Below are 22318 nucleotides of genomic sequence, written 5' to 3'. Positions count from 1 at the left end.
TTTCTTTTTTTCTTTTCCCTCCCAAGAGAGAGAGAGAGAGAGAGAGAGAGAGAGAGAGAGAGAGAGAGTGTGTGTGTGTGTGCATGCTCGCATTTAAAGTCACAACAGGAAATGGGGTAGTGATTTGTCTGGAGGGAAGGCAGAAAGAGGGCAGAGAGCAGCGTCTGAGCCGGTGAGGAGCTGGCTTCCCCAGCTGGAAGGGGAGCTGTCTTCCCACTGAACTGACACCCCACGCCCTCTCAGCCTCCCATCCCCTACCTCCGGGACCTTTACAGGCCATGTAAGAAAGCCAGCTTCCCCTTTGGCCTTTCGTACCCACAGGGTGTCAGAATCGTGAGGGGCTCTAGCCACCCCGCTCTGGCCTTGGGCCCTCCACATCCTGGTGCCTTTGCTTCCCATTCCCATTCTGCGTTTTCTATCATTGAACAGCCCTCCTCCCCTCTCCCAGGCCAGGGACAGCCCTGTGTCTCTGGCATAGCTCCAGCCCTGTCTTCTCCCCCGCTGTCTCCTTGAAGTCGCCTCTCTCCCCAGCCTGCTCCCAACACCCCCTCCCTGCTGTTTTCAAGCCAAAGGAAGGAACTTAAGCAAGAGAGATGTGTTTTAGAGCCCAGTAAGGATTTCTCAACAGCGGAAAGACCTGGTTCTGATTCTGAATCAGAGCTGCAGAATCCAGCCATCTCATCCCAAGACTGAATACTTGGTGGACTGAGGCCAGGCAGGGGAAGGAAGCAGGGCATACCCCCCCCTCCCCAGGTGGAATTCTGAGCAGGGAGGGGGCCCAGGGGACAGAGGTGACACTGTGTGGCTGAGTCCCAGACTTGCTGGTGGAACAAGAAGAGCTGAAGTCAGGACCTGGCAGGAAGCAGGATCGTGAGGACATGCCATTTAGCAATGTTCTGCCAAGCCCCAGACTCCTGATCATCTCCCCAGCCCTCCCCCCGCCCAAGCAGGAGGATTACCAGACAGATGTCTTCTCCCACTGTCTTGGGCATCCAGAGGCCAGCGAAGGAGGATTCTGGCAGTAAAGGGGAGGGAAAAAGTGATGTCCCGAGGCTAGGACGACCGAGTGAGGACTCAGTACTCAATAAATATTTGTTGAATGAATCAGTACATGTGTGTCAAGAGCTGGGGACAAAGATAAAAGTGCCCTGACCTCTCAATATTTGTAGTCAGGTAAACAGGCTGTGGTAAATGGAACTACTGGGGCCATGGGAGCCTGCACACTGCCCACCTGGAGGGCCTACCTTTAGTCAGGAGGCCATAGGACTCTGGCTGGAGGCACAGATAGTAACTGGGTGGGAAAGCTGGGGACGGAAAGGATGGAGGTGAAGGAGGACCATGGTACAAACCATAGCTCCCATTTGTGTCTTGTTTATTGTCGGCCAGGCCCTGTGCTATGTGCTGTTGTTAAGGCACCATCCCATTTTACAGATGAGCAAACTGAGACTCAGAGACATTCAGTAATTTGCCCATAGTCCCACAGGAGGTGACAGAATGATGATTCAAACCGAGGCTGGGCCCAGGGCAGAACAGAGTGATGAGTGAGGTGGGGAGGTTCCTGAAATAAAGACCAGATGCAGTGTGTTCACTGAGGTTATGGTTATGGTTATGGTTAATGGGATTCTCCTTCCTCACCCCGGGTCCTTGCACCCTACCCTACAACGTTTGGGTGTGTGGATGTGTTCAGGATATTTCCTCAGGGTTCAGAGGCCCCGTCCTTCCCGGGATTTATTTTAGGGAGAGCGACTGGAATCCTGCAGCTGAAGCTGGGGTCTTCTTGGGAATGGGGTGGGGCCTGTTCTTTTTGGAAAAGCAGCCACTATTTAGGGAAATGCCTCTTGAACACTGTGAGTGACGGAGACGGTGAGAGAAAACTGGAGTTGTGGGGAGCTCAGGGTGCTGAGCACGGGGGTCAGGGTATAGGGAGGGCGCAGCGTCTAAAAGCACACACCCCAGGTCTATTCTGGGGCCTGGAACTGAAAGTCCTTTGCGACATCACAGGCAGGCTGCGGTCTGTCCTCTCCCTCCCAGCGTCCTAGCGGCCTTCTCTCTGCTGGGATCCCTAACTCCTAGGACTCCAGACCACCCCCCCCAAACTCCTCCCACAACACAGCCTCTCTCACTGGGGTTTACCTGAGACTCTCCTGTCCTCAGGGTTTGGGGCCTTAAGCCAGAGCCCCTCTGGAGGGTGCACTGCGGTGGATCAGCCCTGAGAAGGCTGGACCACGAGGAGCAAACCCTCTGGGTGTGTAGGGCCAGAAGGCTCAGGTCTTCGGGCACAACCCCAGAACTCCACTTGCCCCCCGTGCCACGGACAGAGGGAGCCCTGAAAGAAGGCGAAGGCGCCCTCTCCCAGGCCGAGCCCAGCCCTGTGCTGGCCATAGAATCGTGTGAGTGGCCCAGCGTGTGTGTGTGTGTGTGTGTGTGTGTGTGTGTGTGTGTGTGTGTGCATGCGAATGTGTGCATATGTGTGGTGGGGCGGGCAGAGGAATCTGGACTTTAGGGAAGAGGAAAATAATGTGGTGGAGGGGTTGGATAACAAAGGATTTTTGCTTGCAACTAATAGTCTCCAGCTGCAAAAATACCAAAGGGGAGGCCAAACCGGGCTGGGGACTCCAGTTCCTGCCAACTCCTCACCGGCCTGCTGAGTGGGGCCCTGCCTGGCTTTTGGGAGGTGGAAGGGGAGACCGGCCAAGGGTAAATATCTGAGAGCGGGATGGTCCCTTCCTGGAACTCGGAGGGAACACAGGCCAGGAGGGAGGCCCGAAGGTGAAGGTCAGCGTTGTCCTGGGGCTCAGCCGGGAATGGGCTGCACCTGATGAGGGGGTGCTCGCTCTCTTCAGGCTTCTTCCTCCCCTCTTGCTGAGGGAGGGGAGGGTGGGGAGCAGGGCAGGGTGTTGCCAGCCCTGGGGCTGGGCAGTGACTCAGGGAAGCCTCAGGAAACGGAGAGAAGGACCCAGCTGCACCAGCTGGTGCTGGGAAAACAGCTTCCAGTGATGAAGTTCGTCCACGTGCCAGCAGTCCCCAGACCCCCACCGCGCCCACCAAGTGAAGGGCACGCAGCCCTGTTTGCCTTTCACCCACCCTGCTGGCTGCCTGGGGCTGTGGGCAGGTCCCCCTCCCTTTGGGACTTTGGGACTTTGGCTTCCTCTGGAGGCAGCCCAGCAGCGCTCACTGTAATCTGATTTCTCTGTGGTAACGGTGTGTGGGGCGTTTTGATCACCTCATCCCTGCCCTGGGCCCTCTTCCTACTTGGCCTGGGACTCACATCCCAGGCTGCTCCACCCTTCCCTCCGCTCATGCCCGCACCAGGGCCCAGAGGAGAGAGTGGCTGGGTTCGGGGGCATCAGCACTTACAGAGATAACTCATCCACGTGACCTTTCTCTATCACCTTGGAGTGGGTTTCAACAGGGGGGACCTGAAGAGGAAACCAGTTTGATGAGAATCTCAGATTGGCTCCTTCCCCCCCCCCCCCCCCCCGCCCCCCAGCCTAAGTCCTGTGACCGTGAGTCAGTGGCAGGGCCCAGCCAAGTTCCTTGGGAACCATGTTCCTGTTCCCTTTGCCCCCCACCCCCACCCACTGTTGGGAAACAGGGAAACAGACCCTGAGCCCCTGTCGGGAGGGGAAGGATCAGGAGGGGCTGAGCTGGATTCCCAGTCATCACACCTATAGCTGCGCGGGGCAGAATGAGTCCCACTGGGTCGGGTACGATCGGCCAAAGGCAGGTCATCCAGAGATTTCTTTCCCTGTTGGGGAAATTGGTGGAGGTGGAGTGCAAGGCAGGGGTCCCAGGGAGTCCCTGTCATGGAATTCTCCAGTTTGCAAGAGGCATCACTTCTGAGGGTGGTAGTTGGGGAAGACAGTGGGTGGCCAGTGGGTCCAGGAGAAGAGGGGCCCAGAGGAGGTCAGCCGGGGTCCCTGTCCTCAGACTTCCCGCCTCCTAGATTTCCCGCTGCCCTCATCCCACCCCTACTCTCTTTAGCTTTTTGGCCTCTCGCACCTTCTCCAGACCCATGGCTATGGATTGAGTGTGGCTCTCGTCCCCCTCCCCCCCCACACACACACCCAGCCTTCTGGAGCTGCCCCTCATGCCTCAGTTTGCCTTCAGAGTCCTATGCTCTCTCCTCCAGCCCTCCCTAACATAAGGACATTGAGCAATAGGAACATTGAAGAAACAGGAATGGGGGTGAATGAGGAAGTGTGGCCTCCGTCACTGATCCAACCTTCGGCCACCATGGACCTCCCCGTTTCCATCCATCTGGGCCCCATGTTTTGGCATTCTTTTCTCTCAGATTGGATTTATTGACAAGTGCTTGCTTTTCCATTTTTTAAGAGTCATGCAACATGTAACAGCTTCCAGTCAGTGCTCTGGCTAGCTTGGGGTAGCTTGGCTTACCATATGTGAAAGTCCAGCTAAAAATAAAGAATTGTGTGAGTGGCCAAACATTGCGTGATGTTTTAATTAGCCTGAGTGCTCTTATCTCAAATAAAAGCAGATTTTAAAAAAACAACCTAAAATGAGCTAGTGACCCTGCCCTCACCATCTTTGGGGACCCCAAGAGGAGCTTCTCGAGGGGCTGGAGTTAGGGAGGCTTGTACCCCATGCCCCCTGTGTGCCTGCCCTGCCTCGGCATGGGGAGTGAGGCTGTGTGGGAAGGTACTTTTGAGACTTCTCCTTGGAGAGACCAGAAAGGTGGGAAGACGGCAAAGATCTCAAGGCAAAATGTACGGCTTCTGGTAACTCCCATAGGACTCGGGGAGCAGAGCCGGCCGTGGCCTGGGTGGTGGGGGGAGCACCCAGAGGGAGTGGGCTCTGCAGGAGCGCAGGGTGGGCATGTCTACGGGAGCACCTCCCCCATCGCTCCTTCATTCGCTCTCTCCAGACGTAGAGCAGATGGCCATTGACTGGCTGACGGGCAACTTCTACTTTGTGGATGACATCGACGACAGGATCTTCGTCTGCAACCGAAATGGCGACACGTGTGTCACCTTGCTGGACCTGGAGCTCTACAACCCCAAGGGCATCGCTCTGGACCCTACCATGGGGTACGAGGGCTCTCCCTGGAAAGGGGGAGGCAGAAGCTACAGTGGAAGGGTGGGTACCCAGCATCCAGAACTCTTTTTTTTTTTTAATATATTTTATTGATTTTTTACAGAGAGGAAGGGAGAGAGAAAGAGAGTCAGAAACATCGATGAGAGAGAAACATCGATCAGCTGCCTCCTGCACTCCCCACTGGGGACGTGCCCGCAACCCAGGCACATGCCCTTGACCGGAATCGAACCCGGGACCCCCCAGTCCGCAGGCCGACGCTCTATCCACTGAGCCAAACCGGTTTTGGCCAGAACTCTTTTAATGTGCCATCTGCCCACAGGAAAGTGTTTTTCACCGACTACGGGCAGATCCCAAAGGTGGAGCGCTGCGACATGGATGGGCAGAACCGCACCAAGCTGGTCGATAGCAAGATTGTGTTTCCTCATGGCATCACGCTGGACCTGGTCAGCCGCCTCGTCTACTGGGCTGACGCCTACCTGGACTACATCGAGGTGGTGGACTACGAGGGCAAGGGCCGGCAGACCATCATCCAGGGCATCCTGGTGAGGGGGGGCCTTCGCAGGGGACCCGGGGGGGCCTTCTGGGGGGCCGGGGTGGTCATGAGCACTTTGGGGAAAGGACAGGACATGGCTTCCACCCGATGGGAACAGTCATTTTAGAGATACCTTTGGCTTCCTTTCTCCGATTTGATCCTTACAATGACCCCTGGGAGACGGATGAGCAGATAGGTGACAGCTCGTTTTCGGCAGATGGGAATAGCAGGGCTCCAGAGGCTAAGGGATTTGCCTGAGGTCACAGGAAATAGCACTCGGACCTCGTCTAGAAGCGCTGCCAGCACAGATGGCACTCCATTCTGGGATGATGAGGGTGACAGCCATCTCGGTTTGCCCAGGACTTTCCTGGTGTTAGTCCTGAAAGTCCCATGAACCAGCAAACCCCTTAGTCCTGGATAAACTGGGACAGCTGGTTACCTTAGATAATAGATAAGTTACGTGGGCAGCAGGGCTGTTACAGGGCCGGTCTGTCCTCTCCACCCGCCCCTCGCTGGGCGCTGGAGTTGGGTTAAGAATGTTCTCTGTGGACAGAGTTTAGGTCCCAACTCCGATTTAATCGGAATCATGCCATCATCCACTGCACGCCTGACTCTGCGGGGATGTGGTTTCTGCCCTCAAGGGATTTGAGCAGACTGGGTGGGCTAAGTCCACAAACCACCAGGCAGTGCAAAAAAAACCCTAGAGAAATGGAGTGCGGAAGGAGAGAGCATCCCTGGTTCCGGAAGCTCTGGGAAGAGACGCTCTGTGAAGGATGAGTGGGGTTTTGACATGCGAAGAGCTCCACAACGGGGTAGCCCAGCCAGAGGAGGAGGAAAGCGTCGAGTTAGGCGGCGGTGGAATGGCGTTAGGAGCACAGATAATGGCGTCTGGATGGGAAGCTGAGGGGCTCTCCGAGACTGAGGGAGGAGTTCTTTCCCTTGTGCTGACCATGCTGCCTGCCTCTCTCAGATTGAGCACCTGTACGGCCTGACCGTGTTTGAGAATTATCTCTATGCCACCAACTCGGACAATGCCAACGCCCAGCAGAAGACCAGCGTGATCCGCGTGAACCGCTTCAACAGCACTGACTACCAGGTGGTCACCCGTGTGGACAAGGGGGGCGCCCTCCACATCTACCACCAGCGGCGTCAGCCCCGAGGTGAGCAGAGCTCCCCAGCCCTGCCAGGGGCCCCCCTGTGGGAACCCCCGATTCTCTCGGTTCTCTCGTGTCATGACTGCTTCTCCTACCATACGACACCCCTGGCCACTCATTCCTCTGACAGCCCCTCCCTGCCCCTCGGCATCCAGATCCCACCCCCAGGGGGCCCCTTCTCCCCTCTGCCAAGGACACAGAGCGCTCTGCCCGTCCCTCCCTCCCCTGGTTGGTCTAGAGGAGAAGCCGCTGGCATGGGCAGCCGTGGGACTCCCCCTGGCCACGGCGGCCCCCACCTGAGTGGCTGGGTTGTGGTGGGACAGAGGAGTTTCAGTACTGTGCCTCTAACTCCTCAAATGGATCAATGGGCACAAAGACCACAGCAGGAGGGAGTGTGGGCAGACGTCAGGAAGCCTCTGCAGGCCTAGGCACAGAGGCTCTGGGGGTCCTGACCAGCTCCCCCCCCCCCCCCCCGCCCCCGCTCTAGTGAGGAGCCACGCCTGTGAGAACGACCAGTACGGGAAGCCGGGTGGCTGCTCCGACATCTGCCTGCTGGCCAACAGCCACAAGGCACGGACCTGCCGCTGCCGCTCCGGCTTCAGCCTGGGCAGTGATGGGAAGTCATGCAAGAGTGAGTGAAGGGCGGGCCTGCTGGGGTGGGTGGGAGGGTGTCCTTACCCGCCTCCCCACAGCCCTACCACTTCTGTCCGAGATGAGGAGAGATGAAGGCGTTTGCCCCAAAGTTTCATCACTAGTAAGGGACAGTCACAGAACTTGAACCCACATCTGAAAACAAGCCTTTTCCCACTATCCCACTCCAGCTCCATAGAAGACTGTAAACTGGCCCCTTTTCCCCTCCCTCCCTCCCTCCCTCCCTCCCTCCCTCCCTCCCTCCTTCCATCCACAAGTAAGTCGTGAGCATGTCCTGTGTGTCTGGCGCTGTCCTAAAATAAGAATTCAGCAGTGAACAGGTAGATGTCATCTCTGTCCTCCAGGGCGTACAGTCTGGCAGGGGAGACAGACAAATAAATATAAAACTTCAGGTGGTGGTAGGTGTTAGAAAGAAAATAAATGGAGAGTAGAGTTCGCGATGACCTGAGGGCTCCGGTGTAGACAGAGCAGCCAGGAAAGACTTCTCCGCAGAGGTGGAATCTGAGCCGAGCAATCCGGGAGTGAGGAGCTACCTGCAGGAAGGGCAGAGGGAACCCAGGCGCCAAGGCTCCGAGGCCGTGTGGGCTTGGCGACTTTCAAGCAGGGAAGTGACATCACACTGGCTGCTGGGTGAGGAGGGCCGCAGCCAGTTTAGGCAAGAAGTGATGTGGCTGAGATGAGGACGTTCGCTGAGGAAGCGGTGGAAAGTGGTCAGATGCCAGCATAGTCTGCCGGTGCTCCTTTGGGGCCACTGCTTTCATTACCGAGCAGGGCACGTCACTAAAAACATGCTACTTGCTACACTTGCCCCGTTTCCCACTCCTGGGGAAGGTAACACCTCCGGGGCGGTGTCCCCTGGGCCTAATACGTCTGTCTGTCTGTCTGTCTGTCCCTGTGACCCAGAGCCACTGCTGCCCCCACAGCCCCTGACCCGGTACAGCAGGGGCTCTGCAGCCCCTTGGGGAGGCGGTCGTGTGTGCACATGCAGGTGTGTGTCTGACTTTGTGCCTCCGTCTGTGCCTGCCCTAGAGCCAGAACACGAGCTGTTCCTTGTGTATGGCAAGGGCCGGCCAGGCATCATCCGGGGCATGGATATGGGGGCCAAGGTCCCAGACGAGCACATGATCCCCATCGAGAACCTCATGAACCCCCGAGCCCTGGACTTCCACGCTGAGACCGGCTTCATCTACTTTGCCGACACCACCAGCTACCTCATCGGCCGCCAGAAGATCGACGGCACTGAGCGCGAGACCATCTTGAAGGATGGTGAGGGCCCCGGAGGCGGGAGGCGTGTGGATAGGACTCCCAAGGGGCATCGCCCACCTGGGATGGGAAGCGCTTTGGGGCCTAGACATCTGTCCCGGCGCCCCCGCCCTCTGCTGACTGGCTGGCTGGGCTGGTTGGCATAGAGATGAGGGGATGACAGACTGACCCCTGGGTGACCCCCTTCTTGGCTGAGCAGACAAGAGGCAGGAGGATGGATGGATGGCGTGGGCTGTCCTTGCCAGCCCTTGGGAGGACTCAGGGTCTCTCAGCCATTGGCTCGGAGCCCTGGAGCTGCACATAGCACACAGCCGGGGGGAGGCCTGCCGCCTGGAATCAGAGCAGGCACAGCAGCACCACGTGCACAGGCAGGGTCTGCGCGGCCAAGCGCTGCGTGCTTACACGCTCTGAGAAAATTGTGTAGTTTGTTTGCTTGTTTGTTTGTTTAAATCCTCACCTGAGGATACTTTCCTAGTGGTTTTTAGAGAGTTGAAGGGAGAGGAGGGGGAGAAAAAAGAGAAACATGGGTGTGAGAGAGACACATCGATTGGCTGCCTCCCCCCACACATGCCCTGACCCAGACTGGGGATGGAGCCTGCAACCAAGGTATGCATCCTTGACCGGAAGTTGAACCCGTGACCTTTCGGTCCGAGGGCCGACCCTCTAACCACGGAGAAAACCTGCCAGTGCAGGAAATGGTGTTTTGTGGACTGAGTCAGTTCTTTCCTCTGAGCTCCTGGGGCAGGTCACCAGGACACTGTCTTCTGAACCTGCATGGGTCTGGGCTGAGCTCTGCCACTTCCCGGCCTGAGTGAGGAATTCCCAAGCTGCACACAGGCCCCAGGGTAGGGCTGTGCAACTAGCTGACACCAGTTACCACCCTCTGCCCTGCTCCCCACCCTCCCCACAGGCCAGAGAACCTCAGCAGTCAGCAGTCATAAGACTTTGGAGAAATCAAAAGCAATTCCTCATCACGAAAACATTGGGGTTCCCTATACCAGGGGAGCTGCTATTTAAAGGGCACTGAAGATGAAGCCCTTTTGCTAAGTGAAAAATCACTTCCTGATTTATTCATTTTGTTAGCTCAGGAGTTTTAGGGCTGGGACGTGGCGTCACACTTGTGCCCAGAGCACATTGCCGCAGCTGTCCACCCTCGCTCAGGCCCAGACATGCCCCACACAAGAGCCTGCATCCGCCACGGACGTGTGCTGGCTGTCACGTACAGCTTTGTGCCTCAACACAGCGAGGCAACACAGATGATCTCTGTGCCCGGCTGGTGTGGCTCAGTGATTGAGCGTCGCCCTATGAACTAGGAGGTCAGGGTTCAGTTCCCCTCAGGGCACATGCCTGGGTTGTGGGCTCAGTCGCCAGTAGGGGACATATAGGGGTCAGCCGATCAATGATTCTCTCTCATCATTGATGTTTCTCTCTCTCCCCCTCTCCTTTCCTCTCAATAAAAAAATAAAAAATAAATCAATAAAAAATAATATATTAAAAAAAATAACCACAAAAACAAATGCTCCTTCCTCCATCCTCCCATCCCCCATCCCATCCACTGTCTTGGGCATACAAGGCTCCCAGCCCTCCCTACAAGCCAAGTTGCTCAAAGGTACGTGCACCCTAAGGGCCAGGGGCAGGCCGTTTGAGCTTCTACGTCTCTCCATCGCTGTCCCCTTCACTCCCTGCAGGCATCCACAATGTGGAGGGCGTGGCCGTGGACTGGATGGGGGACAATCTGTACTGGACGGATGATGGGCCCAAGAAGACCATCAGCGTGGCCAGGCTGGAGAAAGCTGCTCAGACCCGCAAGACCTTAATAGAGGGCAAGATGACACACCCCAGGGCCATTGTGGTGGATCCACTCAATGGGTGAGTCCTCCTCGGGCCTTGGGTTGGGTGGGCCAGGCACCCTGTGGGTCTTAGAAGTGGCAGATGAGACGGAGCGGGAACAGGAGAGGGCAGCCTAGGTGGGATGCTTAGGCGAGAATGGGAAGCTGAAAGGGGAGATGTCCCCATCTTCAGTGCAATGGGAGTGATGCCTCAAACACACACACAAACCTGATTCCGTCACCCCCAGCCCAGAGCCCTCCACGGGCTCTCCTGCCCTGAGAGTGAGACCACATTCCTTATCAGGCTGGGGTCCTAGGGGGTCTGCATGCAGCTCTTTTGACCTCATCTGCACCTTACTTCCTGCCCTTGGAAGTTCTGTTCTCACTGCCCCTTGTCTGTGCCTCAAAGAGACACCCCAGCTGTTCCTGCCTCGGGGCTTCTGCTCTTGTAGTCCCTCTGCCTGGAATTCCCAGGTACTTGCAGGTCTAGCCCCTTCGCAGCATTCACATGGCAGCATTCACCTGGCACCTCCTCAGAGAGGCCTTCCTCACCTGCTGCGGTCACTCTCCATGTCACCACCTGCTTCCTGTTCCTGCTTTTATCTCTCTGATGTGAGAGATCTTGTTGGTTGGCTTATTTCTTATCTGTCTCCCTGGGTGGGATATGGGCTCCAGGAGAGCAGGAGCCCAGGCTATCTTGGTCTTTTCTTTTTTCCCTTAAAAATTTATTTATTTATTTATTTTTAGAGAGAGAGGAAGGGAGGGGAGAGAGAGAGATAGGAACATCAATGATGAGAGAGAATCATCGATTGGCTGCCTCCTGCTCTCCTCACACTAGGGATTGAGCCCACAACCTGGGCATGTGCCCTGACTGGGAATCGAACTGGTGACCTCTTGGTTCATGGGTTGCCGCTCAATCCACTGAGCCACACCAGCTTGGCCCTTGGTCTTTTCTGGGTCCCCAAGTGCTAGACTGTGCCCAGCTTGCAGTAGGCACTCATCAAATATTTGCTGAATGGAGGAATAAATGAGTGAAATGTGTGGGCCAGGGCTGAGCAGAGCAGGAAGACCTCTGTGAGGGGCTCTGGGACAACGCGCGTGGGTTGTTAATGGCAGGGGTGGCTCCTTGGTGCTGACCCGTCGCTGCCCACAGGTGGATGTACTGGACAGACTGGGAGGAGGACCCCAAGGACAGTCGGCGAGGGCGGCTAGAGAGGGCCTGGATGGACGGCTCACACCGCGACATCTTTGTCACCTCCAAGACAGTGCTGTGGCCCAATGGGCTGAGCCTGGACATCCCAGCTGGGCGCCTCTACTGGGTGGATGCCTTCTATGACCGCATCGAGACCATACTGCTCAACGGCACCGACCGGAAGGTGGGCAGGCGTGCCTCTGTGTGGGTGTTCATGTGTGTGTCGCCAGATCACTGTTATATGTGGATGAGGCCCTGTGTGAATGTGTGGGCATCTGTGTGTGGCTAAGCCTGTGGGCTTCCTGTGTGTTTACCTGTGTCCCCATGGATGTGTACATCTGTGTGCTTGCATGTCTTACGTGCTGTGTTGTGCTGTTAGAGGATTGCCTCTGTTAAAGTGCATCTGTGACTGGGCCTCTTGTCTGGGGGCTGGACCACATCCGAAGGCGCTGCCCTCTCTGCTGTAGCTCATGCAGTTCTTTCTGCCCAGCTCCTCCTCACCTGGCTCACTGCTGAGGGCCACCCCCTCCTCTACCCCAGATTCCCGTGTCTTTTTCATTTCTTAGTGCCTACCGTGGGTTGGCCTTTAATAAATCCTGGCAAATGTTTGTTGGGAGAAGAAATGCCAGTTTGAATTCTGGCTGTCTGCTCAGTACTGTGTGTGTGTGTGTGTGTGTGTGTGTGTGTGTGTGTGTGTGTGGTATGGGTGTGCACGTGGGTGGTGGAGGGAGATGAATGGGCCCAAGAGAAGACAGTGTGGACGAGCTCGCCATCGGCCTCCTGCTGGGCTCAGGGGCTGGCACCTCACTCTGTGTAGAGCTATGAGCCTCAGGGGCTCCAGGCCAATGGAGGGAATGAGACCCACACCCAGGATGTGGATGAATGAGGGTCCACACCAGCCATCTCTCTGGGCCTCCTCAGTCCCCCTGTTTGTCTCCAGCTCCTTAGTAGCCTCCCCTCCATTCCTAGATTGTATATGAAGGTCCTGAGCTGAATCACGCCTTTGGCCTGTGTCACCACGGCAACTACCTCTTCTGGACCGAGTACCGGAGCGGCAGTGTTTACCGCTTGGAACGGGGTGCAGGAGGCGCACCCCCCACTGTGACCCTTCTGCGTAGCGAGCGGCCCCCCATCTTTGAGATCCGCATGTATGATGCTCAGCAGCAGCAAGGTACCCCCTGGGGCTGGGGCTGGGGCTGGGGCTGGGGCTGGTGATGGGGCAGGACCTAGATGGGGATGAGGCTTCCGAGGGCAGAAGGCACTCCCCTGGGATCCTGGGCTCTGACCTTGGAGGCTCTCAACAAGAGAGGCCCCCAGCCCTTGCCCTTAGAGTGAGACGCACATGCCGTGAGGCCTGGGTCCTACGGGGCCTGCCGGCAGCTTGTTTGACCTCATCTGCCCTTCCTTTCCTGTCTCCCCCTCTGCCATGCCTACGCCTCCTGCTCTTCAACACGCTCATGGTCCTCTCAATGCTTCCTCCCTCTCCATCTCCTCACTTTAATGCATCTCGTCCCCTATCTTCTCATTTCCTTTCCATCCCCTGTCCTCCCCCTCCTCCCCTGACCCCTCCCCACCACCCTCCTTCACAGTGGGTACCAACAAATGCCGGGTGAACAACGGTGGCTGCAGCAGCCTGTGCCTGGCCACCCCGGGGAGTCGCCAGTGTGCCTGCGCCGAGGACCAGGTGTTGGGTGCAGACGGTGTCACTTGCATGGGTACGAGGGGCCCAGCTGGGGTGGGAGGCAGGGAAGCAGGCCCCAGTAGGAGGAGGCCACGGAGTCCAGTAAGAGATGAAGGAGGCAAAGAGGGACCAGTTGGAGCAACAGGAGCTGGTGGTGGGGCGAGAGAAGGCTCTGGGGCCCGGGAGCGGGGAAATGAGAGGAGTGTGAGAGGGCGCAAAGATTAGGGGAAACCAATCTTTATTTTCCCCACCATTAAAGTCATATATCAGTAGTTCTAAGCACTAGAGCCCTGGCCAGGTGGCTCCGTTGGTTAGAGCATCGTCCCATGCACCAAAAAGGTTGCACATTCAATTCCTGGTCAGGGCACATATCCAGATTGGGGGTTTGATCCCCAGTCGGAGTGCATATGGGAGGCAATGGATCGATGTTTCTCTTTCACGTCAATGTTTCCCACTCTCAAAAGAAAAAAAAAAAAAAATCAGTAGAAACATATTCTTGCATTAGGATTAAAAAAAAAAAAAATTAGAGAAAAAAAGCCCAAATCCTACCAACATATCCTCTGCCCTTTTGAGTTCACATGTGTCACAGCATTTTCTGTGTTATTCTTGCATTATTTTAAGAGCCTCACTTTTTAAATAAAAATAGGCTGTGCTCATTGTAAAAATAAATACGTAAACATGATAGAAAATAGAAGGAGAAAGTACAAGTCACCCCAAAGGCCAGCGCCCCCTGCTACCACTGTTCCCCCTTTGGGAAGCCGTCCTCCCAAACGTTTCTCTCCACCTTCCCTGACGACTCCTGCTGCACATCCTGTCCTAGTCTGTGCTTTTGTCACTGGACACTATGTCATGAAAACATCAGCAGAATTTGTAATGGCTGAAGTAGATTTCATTGGTAAAAGTTCCGTAATGTACTTCACCATTTCTCTATTGTTGGATGTTTAGATTGTTTCCAGTTTTGTTTGCTTATTTTTTTAAAATATATATTTTATTGACTTCAGAGAGGAAAGGAGGAGAGAGAGATAGAAACATCAATGATGAGAGAGAGAATCATTGGCTGCTTCCACGCCCCACACAGAGGATTGAGCCCGTAACCCAGACATGTGCCCTGACCGGGAATCGAACCGTGTCCTCCTGGTTCATAGGTTGATGCTCAACCACTGAACCACACTGGTCGGACTAGCTCTAGTTTTTTGTTGTAATCACAGCCAACATTTACTGAGCACAGACTATGCAGTAGTCATGGTTCTAAGCCAGCCGTGGGCAAACTACGGCCCGCAGGCCGGATACAGCCCGTTTGAAATGAATAAAACTAAAAAAAAAAAAAAAAGACCGTACCCTTTTATGTAATGATGTTTACTTTGAATTTATATTAGTTCACACAAACACTCCATCCATGCTTTTGTTCCGGCCCTCCAGTCCAGTTTAAGAACCCATTGTGGCCCTCAAGTCAAAAAGTTTGCCCACTCCTGTTCTAAGCACCTCCCATGCAGTAACGTATTTATTCCTTAACATATTCCTGTAGGAAAGATATTTTTATTATCCCCAATTTACAGATAAAGAAATTGAGGCCCAAAGTTAGAGCAGGAATGTGAGCCCAGGAAGTCTGACCCAGGTCCCGTTTCTTAATCACCCACTCTCCAGTTTCCCACACCTGCATGCTTTGCCGTATTCTGAGTGAGCTCCTGACGTAGAATCCCAGAGTGTAACTGGGTAGCGGGGCCTTAGCGCACAGTGAAGAGTGAGTGCCTGAGGCCAGATGGAGGGCAAGGGCATTGGCGTTGGCAGAGCGAGGAACTGGGGGGCAGGGTAATGGAAAGATCCTTTCCACGGACTTTGAAATCACCAAGAATTAAAGCAGAGTGGTTTTGGGAAGAGTGACACTGGAGCCAGGATCTAAAAACCCTTACGGATGAGAGGGAGTGGCCTGGGGGCCTGTAGAAGTCGGAGTGGGATGGTCAGATAAAGGGAAAGTCAGTGTGGATTTTGCAGAGAGAAGAGAGGGAGGACAATGGGGAAGCAGGATCGAGAAGCAAGGTGGACGCCTCCAGGCTCAGTAGTCCATGGGCTGTGGGAGAGATAATAGGCGCCCACAGGGCCCATGGGAAGGCTTAAGTGGAAATGACAGATGGGCCAGAAAGGGGATGCACAGAGCTGTAAGGCCCAGGGACGGCTGCCCTGGGCGCCCTGGGCTTCTGGAGGTTACTGATGCAGACACAAAGGAGGCAGTGCTTTTACTCCTAGTAGCCCAGGGCAGACAGAGGTGGTGAGGCGAGGTGCTGGGCGACTGCGGAGCCCGCAGAGTTCTGGGCCTGTTTCGCTCCTGTGGTGGGCGAGCATTTGTGAAGGGAGAGCCAGGGACAGGGCAGGGCCCTGAAGGCGCAGGAACACCTCCCAAGGAGCCGGGGGTGAAGGTGGCAGGGAGGGGGAGGAATGGTCTCTCAGGGGCACGAGGGGGTGGGCTCTGCACTCTCCTGGGAGCTGCTTATCCTCCGGCCACTGGGAAGTGCTGGGCACGTTAGAGTAAGCGGGTGTGTTAGAGTGAGTGTCACCTGTGGCTTGAGATAGAGTTGCAGTTTTCACCAGATAACCTGCTCATGAAGAATTACACTCTAGGTAAAATTACTCTGTGCGTTATTTTTAAATAATAAAATGCGCACAGTACAGGGGCCTTAGCGCCTGACCCGTGATCTGGGTCTGACTTTCCCCCTCACCCCCCTGTGGTGCCCACAGCGAACCCATCCTACGTGCCCCCACCCCAGTGCCAGCCAGGCGAGTTTGCCTGTGCCAACAGCCGCTGCATCCAGGAGCGCTGGAAGTGCGACGGGGACAACGACTGCCTGGACAACAGTGACGAGGCCCCGGCCCTCTGCCGTGAGTCGCCCGCCCGCTCCTCCCCGCTCCTCAGCCGTGGGCCTGCAGGGAGGCCAGTGGAGGGCTCTGCTGCCAGGGGAGCGGGGCCCCACCCTCTCAGTGACCTCTGATCTGTTCCCTCCCCAGATCAGCACACCTGCCCCTCAGACCGCTTCAAGTGTGAGAACAACCGGTGCATCCCCAACCGCTGGCTCTGTGACGGGGACAACGACTGTGGGAACAGTGAGGACGAGTCCAACGCCACTTGCTCAGGTGTGGAACCCGGGGGACCACCCTGGGCACCTCTAAGTCAGGGAGGCGGGGGAGCCAGGCTTGGGAAGACCGAGGGGCCTGAGCAGAAAGAAAAGCACATAGGGCATGGGGCAGAGAGGATGGGGCCCCGGGCAGGAGGAGAGGGGTGCTGCCCCCTTCCCCTGAAGGACCAGGCTGGCTGGAAGGACTGAGCCTCAGGGGACAGAGCACAGCTTTAGACGGGAGATAAGAGCGAGGCGGGGGGGCCCTCTCAGTGGAGGGTGCCAGAGGCCCCCTGAGAGATGAGGCGATGCAGCCACTGTGAGGCCGCAGAGGTGGTTTGGAATTCTCCGAGAGAAATGGCATTGAAGCCCTTAGCAGTGGCTCTCAACCTTGGCTGCACGTTAGAATCACCTGGGAATCTTTTTAAAATCCTGATTTCTGGGCCTCATCCTCCGGAAATTCTGTTTCTTTGTTATGGGGTGGGGCCACAACATTAGTAACAAAGAAACAGAATTTCCGGAGGATGAGGCCCAGAAATCAGGATCTTAAAAAGATTCCCAGGTGATTCTAATGTGCAGCCAAGGTTGAGAACCACTGCCTTAGGGAGACTTCCTATGACACTCAGAATAGGAAAGGAAAGTTAGGAAAGGGGGCAGGACTAGGAGCACTCACAGCCTCTGTCCGCAGCTCGGACCTGCCCGCCCAACCAGTTCTCCTGCGCCAGTGGCCGCTGCATCCCCATCTCCTGGACGTGCGACCTGGACGACGACTGCGGGGACCGCTCTGACGAGTCGGCCTCGTGCGGTAAGAGGGACGTGGGAGGGCCGGGCTGGCCGGGAGGAGGTCACCCATGAGAATATCCCCCCACCCCCGGCTGGGGGAGGGGGAGGCAGGGCGGAGGGGCTTGAAAGACCCTGCAAGTTAGTGCTGTGTGGTCGTGAGCAAGTTACCTAATCTCGGTGGCCTCTGTGCATTTCATCTGCAAAGCGGGGATAATAACACCCCCGGTATCTTAGTGCTGGTGTGGGGTTCAGTGAGACCAGGCGTGAGAAACGCTCAGCACAGGGCCCATGTTTGGTAGTTACCAGCTTTAAACAGGGTGCTCAGGGAGGTGGGGATGGGGGGGCGGGGTCTCGGCCTGAGGCACTTCTCCCCCGTCTGGCCACACAAAGGGCTGCTAGTTCCGGGAGCACCTGCACCTGCGTGCTGGGTGCTGCGAGGCTGTGTCATCGGGGGTGCCTGACTCAGCTACATTTCCTCCCTGACAGCCTATCCCACCTGCTTCCCCCTGACTCAGTTTACCTGCAACAATGGCAGATGCATCAACATCAACTGGCGCTGTGACAATGGTGAGAGCAAACTCCCTTCACCGGCCCCGGTTCCCAGGAAAGCTAGAAGCCAGGCCCGGGTTGTAAGGCCCGAGGGGTTTTAGAACCAAGCAGGGCCTCCCTCCGGTTCACTAAAGCCCCACTGGATTGGATGGGAAAAAGGAGGACAAGCCAGAAATGCCGTGGGGGAACCCAGATGGACGGAGGGGGACCCTGCCCATCGCATCTGCTCCCTTCCTCCCCAGGCAGGGTCTGAGCTGTCTACGCCCCGGCAGAGGCTGGGGGGCCGGGGAGAGGTCAGCGAGCGGGGCTGGGAGGAGTGGGTCGGAGGGACAGAGCGATGAGAGCCCAGGGCCCAGCTCCCTTCTCCCTGCAAACCCCATCTCCCCAAGTCCTTGGTGCACCCTCCAGGCTCCTGCTCTAGGCTCAGGAGCCCACCTGGCGGTCAGCCATGGACCAGGTGATGTCCACCCTGAGCCGCGGGCCAGGGCATTGTCGTGTGTGTGCCGTCTCAGGGCTCGGGTTGTGTCTGTGTGGTGTTGTGACGTGTTGCACAGTGGCTCCAGCCCTGGCTGACGTGTGAGAGGATGGACTGGGCCGGCGCCATGCTGCCCCTCACCTTTGCCGTGTCTCGTGTGCCAATGGTTGCCCTGGCGGTTTCTGTGTTTCAGAGAAGGATTGTGGGGACGGCTCTGACGAAAAGACCTGTCCTGAGCCTGCCGGTCAGTGCATAGAAGCACATGCACCATCACCCCAGAGCCCCCGCTGGCCTCTGGCCGCCTCAGGACGCCCAGGCTGCCCCTCCCAGAGCTCCTAGGATGTGTGGGGGGAAGCTAAAGAGAGAAAAGAGAGAGGGGAGGTGACAGAAGGAGAAAGCAAACAGTGGGGAGGGAGAAGCCGCGTGGCAGAGGCACCTCTCAGAGGCGAGATGACAGAGAGGAGGGGACAGGAGACTGAGGCTAAGGCGGAGGAGAGAGCTAGAGAAGCTCATCCAGGGGGAAGAGAGGCAGGAGCACTGCCCTGTAGCCAAACCCCATCTTCCCCAGCGTCCTGTAGCCCCCACACTTCCCCGATGTAGGCAGTGCCCCCTCTGAGCTGGTGCCCAGCAATGCCCGGGTTCAGGGCAGGGCCTGATTAAGCTCTCCCCCCTCCCCTCCCCACACCCCCTGCCGAGAGACCTCACCTACACTCCTCCCATCTCTCTCCCTCCAAAACCAGATAAATCCCTGCCTTGCCCCCAAAGCAAACAGACCCCTGTTCCCACACCCTGCCTAAAAGAAGCATGCCCTGTGCCCCTCCCCCAGCCTTCCCAGACTCAGGGAAGGGCCCTCCTGGAGCCCGCCGCCCGCCACCCCTCCCCCTCCCCCATGTGGGCCATGGTGCATGCTGCAGTCTATGCAGTTTCTGTGTCTTTTCTGTTTGTTTTTTTTCTCCGTGGGGGGGTTGGGGCGGGGAGGTGGGAATCGGGAGGTGGGAGTGGGGGCCCCACCTGGGGTCACAGAGAAGGCTGTTGGCTGACGCGCTCCTTGCCTCTCCCCTTCTTGCCTCCCCCAGACAATGACTGTGGGGACAATAGTGACGAGGCAGGCTGCAGCCACTCTTGCTCTAGCACCCAGTTCAAATGCAACAGCGGGCGCTGCATCCCAGAGCACTGGACCTGCGATGGGGACAATGACTGCGGGGACTACAGTGACGAGACCCACGCCAACTGCACCAATCAGGGTAGGCACCTGGAGCCCACAGGGCGGGGCGAGATGGTGCACACGCCGTCACTCCGCATCCACCCATCCATCTGTCCTCCCGCTGCGTGTCCTTGCCATCTGGGAGCAGAGATAACCCAGCCGTGGCTCTTATCCTGCAGGAGTTTCCCGTCCAGTGGGAGAGGGAGATTGCCGACAACTGTGTCACACGCTGTTAAGATTGCAGGCTTCGCAGCTGCGTGGCTCTGGGTTTGAGCGCCAGCTCTGCTAACTATCTGGGTGGCCTTGAGCAAGTCACTTAATGGCCTCTGTGCTCATCTGCAAAGTGGGGATAATAATAGCGCCGATATCGCGGTGTTGCTGTGGGGGTTTCAGTGAGGCCGTGCACAGCGGGCACTCAGCCCGTGGCTTGTGTTGGAACCTAGTAGCTTTGAAGGGATGCTCAGAGGCGTCAGGGTGAATGAGTGCAGTGAGGACCAAAGCAGAGAGGGGCTGGCTCCGTGAGCATCCCTAGTGCCGGCCCCCAGACCCCAGCCCGGGGCAGTGGAGCTCAGTCTATAGGAAGGCACAGACCCTCTCGAGGGAGGTGGGTGTCTCGCTGCGGCTGCTTGTTACTATGGAAGAATGCAGACCCAGGACTGCCCTGGCTTCAAGGGAAGTCTGCACTGAAATGCAGCTTTTTATGTGAAATCTACCCATTTTACAATACATATTAGTGTCCTGGAGCTGCTGCAATCAAGTACCACAAACTGAGTGGCTTAAACAACAGAAATCTATGACCTGACATGACTGAAGGTTATGAGTTCAAGGCCCACGTGTCAGCAGGGTTGGTTCCTCTGAGGGCTGTGAGGGGGAACTGTTCTCGGCCTCGCTCCCAGCTCTGGTGTTTGCTGGCAGTCTCGGCGTTCCGTGGCTTGGGCATGTTGCACCCCGATCTCTGCCTTCGTCTTCACGTGGCATCCTCCCTGGGTGTGTGTCTGTCTCTGTGTCCATATTTCCTCTTTATGGAAGGACAGTCTTATTGGATTAGGGCCCACCCTAATGACCTCACCTTAAATTGATCATCTCCAAAGACCTATTTCCAAGTAAGGTCACATTCCCAGGTACTATGAGTTAGGACTTTGGCATCTCTTTTAGGGAACACAAGTCAAATGGTAACAACTAGCAATTGATTTTAAAAGTTTAAAAAACACTGCAGGCCCAGATCTTTCCACAGGCCACATCTGGCCCCGGGTCACCAGCCTACAACCTCTGCCTCGTGGAGTTAGGTGCACACAGTGGGAGCGGTGCTGAGCAGGCACTGTGGCCCAGCACTGAGAGGGAGGAGGGGAGAGTCCCCAGGCCCAGGAGAGAGTCGCTGGGTTTGCAGGGCCATCGCTGACGAAGGCTGGGTGAGGAGAGCGGGTGCTAGTGCCGTGGGGTTCAGAGAAGGGGTCCCTGGAGGCGTGTGCGTGGCCTGGTGGGAAAAGCTTCATTTACAAGCTGGGCGAACTCGGGCAAGTTGCTTCCTCTAAGCCTCCTCTTCCTCCTCTATGAAATGAGAGGAGATGGGTGGGGGCCTGGCCCGCAGGAACAGGGGTGTCATGGTGGGTAGCAATCCTCAACTATGGTTGTGAGCTGAAATGGCTGGGACCATTCAGGAGGCGGGATTTGAACCGGGGCCTGATGAGGGATTAGACTGTGGGTAAATGGACAAGCCAGAGGGTCTGCAGGGTGGGGGTGGGGTGGCCTCGGACGGCGGGGGGATGGGGGGAGACGGAGGAATGAGGCTGTTTTGAAGGGGGCAGGTTACAGCAAAGGAAAGTTGGGTGCCGGGGACCTTCATAGGATTTCGAAGCTGGAAGGCGATAGGATGTAGGAGGTCTTTCGGAAGACGGTCCTGGGAGGGGATTTGGTTAGAAATCGGTTCAGGGGCCCCAAGGAAGGAAAATCGGCGTGTGGGCTGCTCCTGAAGTCCAGGCGCCAGAGGAGAGCCTTGGCCACGCTCAGGGGGCAGGTGGGCGAAGCGGCCCCGGAGGTGATGGCAGTCAGGTGGGTGCAGTCACCTGTTCCTGCTCCTTCCCTGGCTCCGGGGTCAGAGCTCAGCATAACCTGCAGGACCCGAGACAGACTATGCCCAGCCCTGCCCTCAGCCCACACCGGTGCCCTACGCATTTAGAATCAATACCAAACGTTGCTGCGGGGCCTGCAGGGCTCCGCTCACTCTCTGACCTGTGTTCCTGCCGCCCGCCTCCTCCTTTGCTCCGCACTGGCTGTGCAGCCTCAACTGTGCCCTGGGCGTCTGTCCAGCGCGCCCTGCGTCGTCCTATCCCGGACTTTGCACTAGCTGTTCCCTCTGCCTGGGATACAGCCGTTCAGGCCTCTGCTCAGAGACCTTCCCCGATTGTCCCATCTAAAGCAGCATCCTCATCCCTCGCCAGCCTTGGCCCGGCTTGGTGTCCACAGCTTCAACCGCTGCCTGCAACTCCATCCTGGGTTTCTATGTTGCGTTTCATTGTCTGTGTCTCCCCCGCTAGAGCTTCGCTTCCATGACGGGAAAAGGCCCGTCAAGGAGTCTTGCTCGTGCCGGCACCTGAAACAGTGCCTGGCACACAGTAGGCGATCCCTAAGTGTCTGTGGAGCGGATGAATGAAACAGAGGCTAGGCTAAGGCGGGGGCATCTGAGCTCTGGCCGAGCAAACAGCTTGTCCAGTCGAGCTCTCGCGTGTAAAATAGGGAGGTTATGTGAGATGACCTTTGGGTCTGGGAGTGGTAGCATCCCTGCCTGCCTCATTCAGTGCTTCCAGGAGTGTCAGCAGTGCTCAGACGGCGCTTCACGTCTGTCT

General features: G+C 56.8%; 1 protein-coding gene across 1 annotated transcript in view; it reads left to right on the top strand.

Moving 5' to 3' along the window:
* LRP1 (LDL receptor related protein 1) overlaps nucleotides 1-22318 on the top strand; it is a 79485-nt gene that overhangs the window by 18347 nt on the left and 38820 nt on the right. Inside the window, exons 7-20 of the mRNA XM_036297633.1 lie at nucleotides 4886-5048; nucleotides 5375-5597; nucleotides 6558-6747; nucleotides 7229-7372; nucleotides 8422-8658; nucleotides 10344-10524; nucleotides 11638-11860; nucleotides 12646-12847; nucleotides 13266-13391; nucleotides 16091-16231; nucleotides 16358-16483; nucleotides 17153-17269; nucleotides 17734-17814; nucleotides 19348-19515. Coding sequence (XP_036153526.1) covers nucleotides 4886-5048; nucleotides 5375-5597; nucleotides 6558-6747; nucleotides 7229-7372; nucleotides 8422-8658; nucleotides 10344-10524; nucleotides 11638-11860; nucleotides 12646-12847; nucleotides 13266-13391; nucleotides 16091-16231; nucleotides 16358-16483; nucleotides 17153-17269; nucleotides 17734-17814; nucleotides 19348-19515 — 2322 coding nt within the window. The remainder of the gene's footprint in view (nucleotides 1-4885; nucleotides 5049-5374; nucleotides 5598-6557; nucleotides 6748-7228; nucleotides 7373-8421; nucleotides 8659-10343; nucleotides 10525-11637; nucleotides 11861-12645; nucleotides 12848-13265; nucleotides 13392-16090; nucleotides 16232-16357; nucleotides 16484-17152; nucleotides 17270-17733; nucleotides 17815-19347; nucleotides 19516-22318) is intronic.

The sequence above is a fragment of the Myotis myotis genome, unplaced genomic scaffold, assembly GCF_014108235.1.
Source record: "Myotis myotis isolate mMyoMyo1 unplaced genomic scaffold, mMyoMyo1.p scaffold_m19_p_3, whole genome shotgun sequence".
Classification (NCBI taxonomy): Eukaryota; Metazoa; Chordata; class Mammalia; order Chiroptera; family Vespertilionidae; genus Myotis; species Myotis myotis.
The sequence above is the reverse complement of the archived record's forward strand: the minus strand, read 5'-3'. Positions and strand labels throughout refer to the sequence as shown.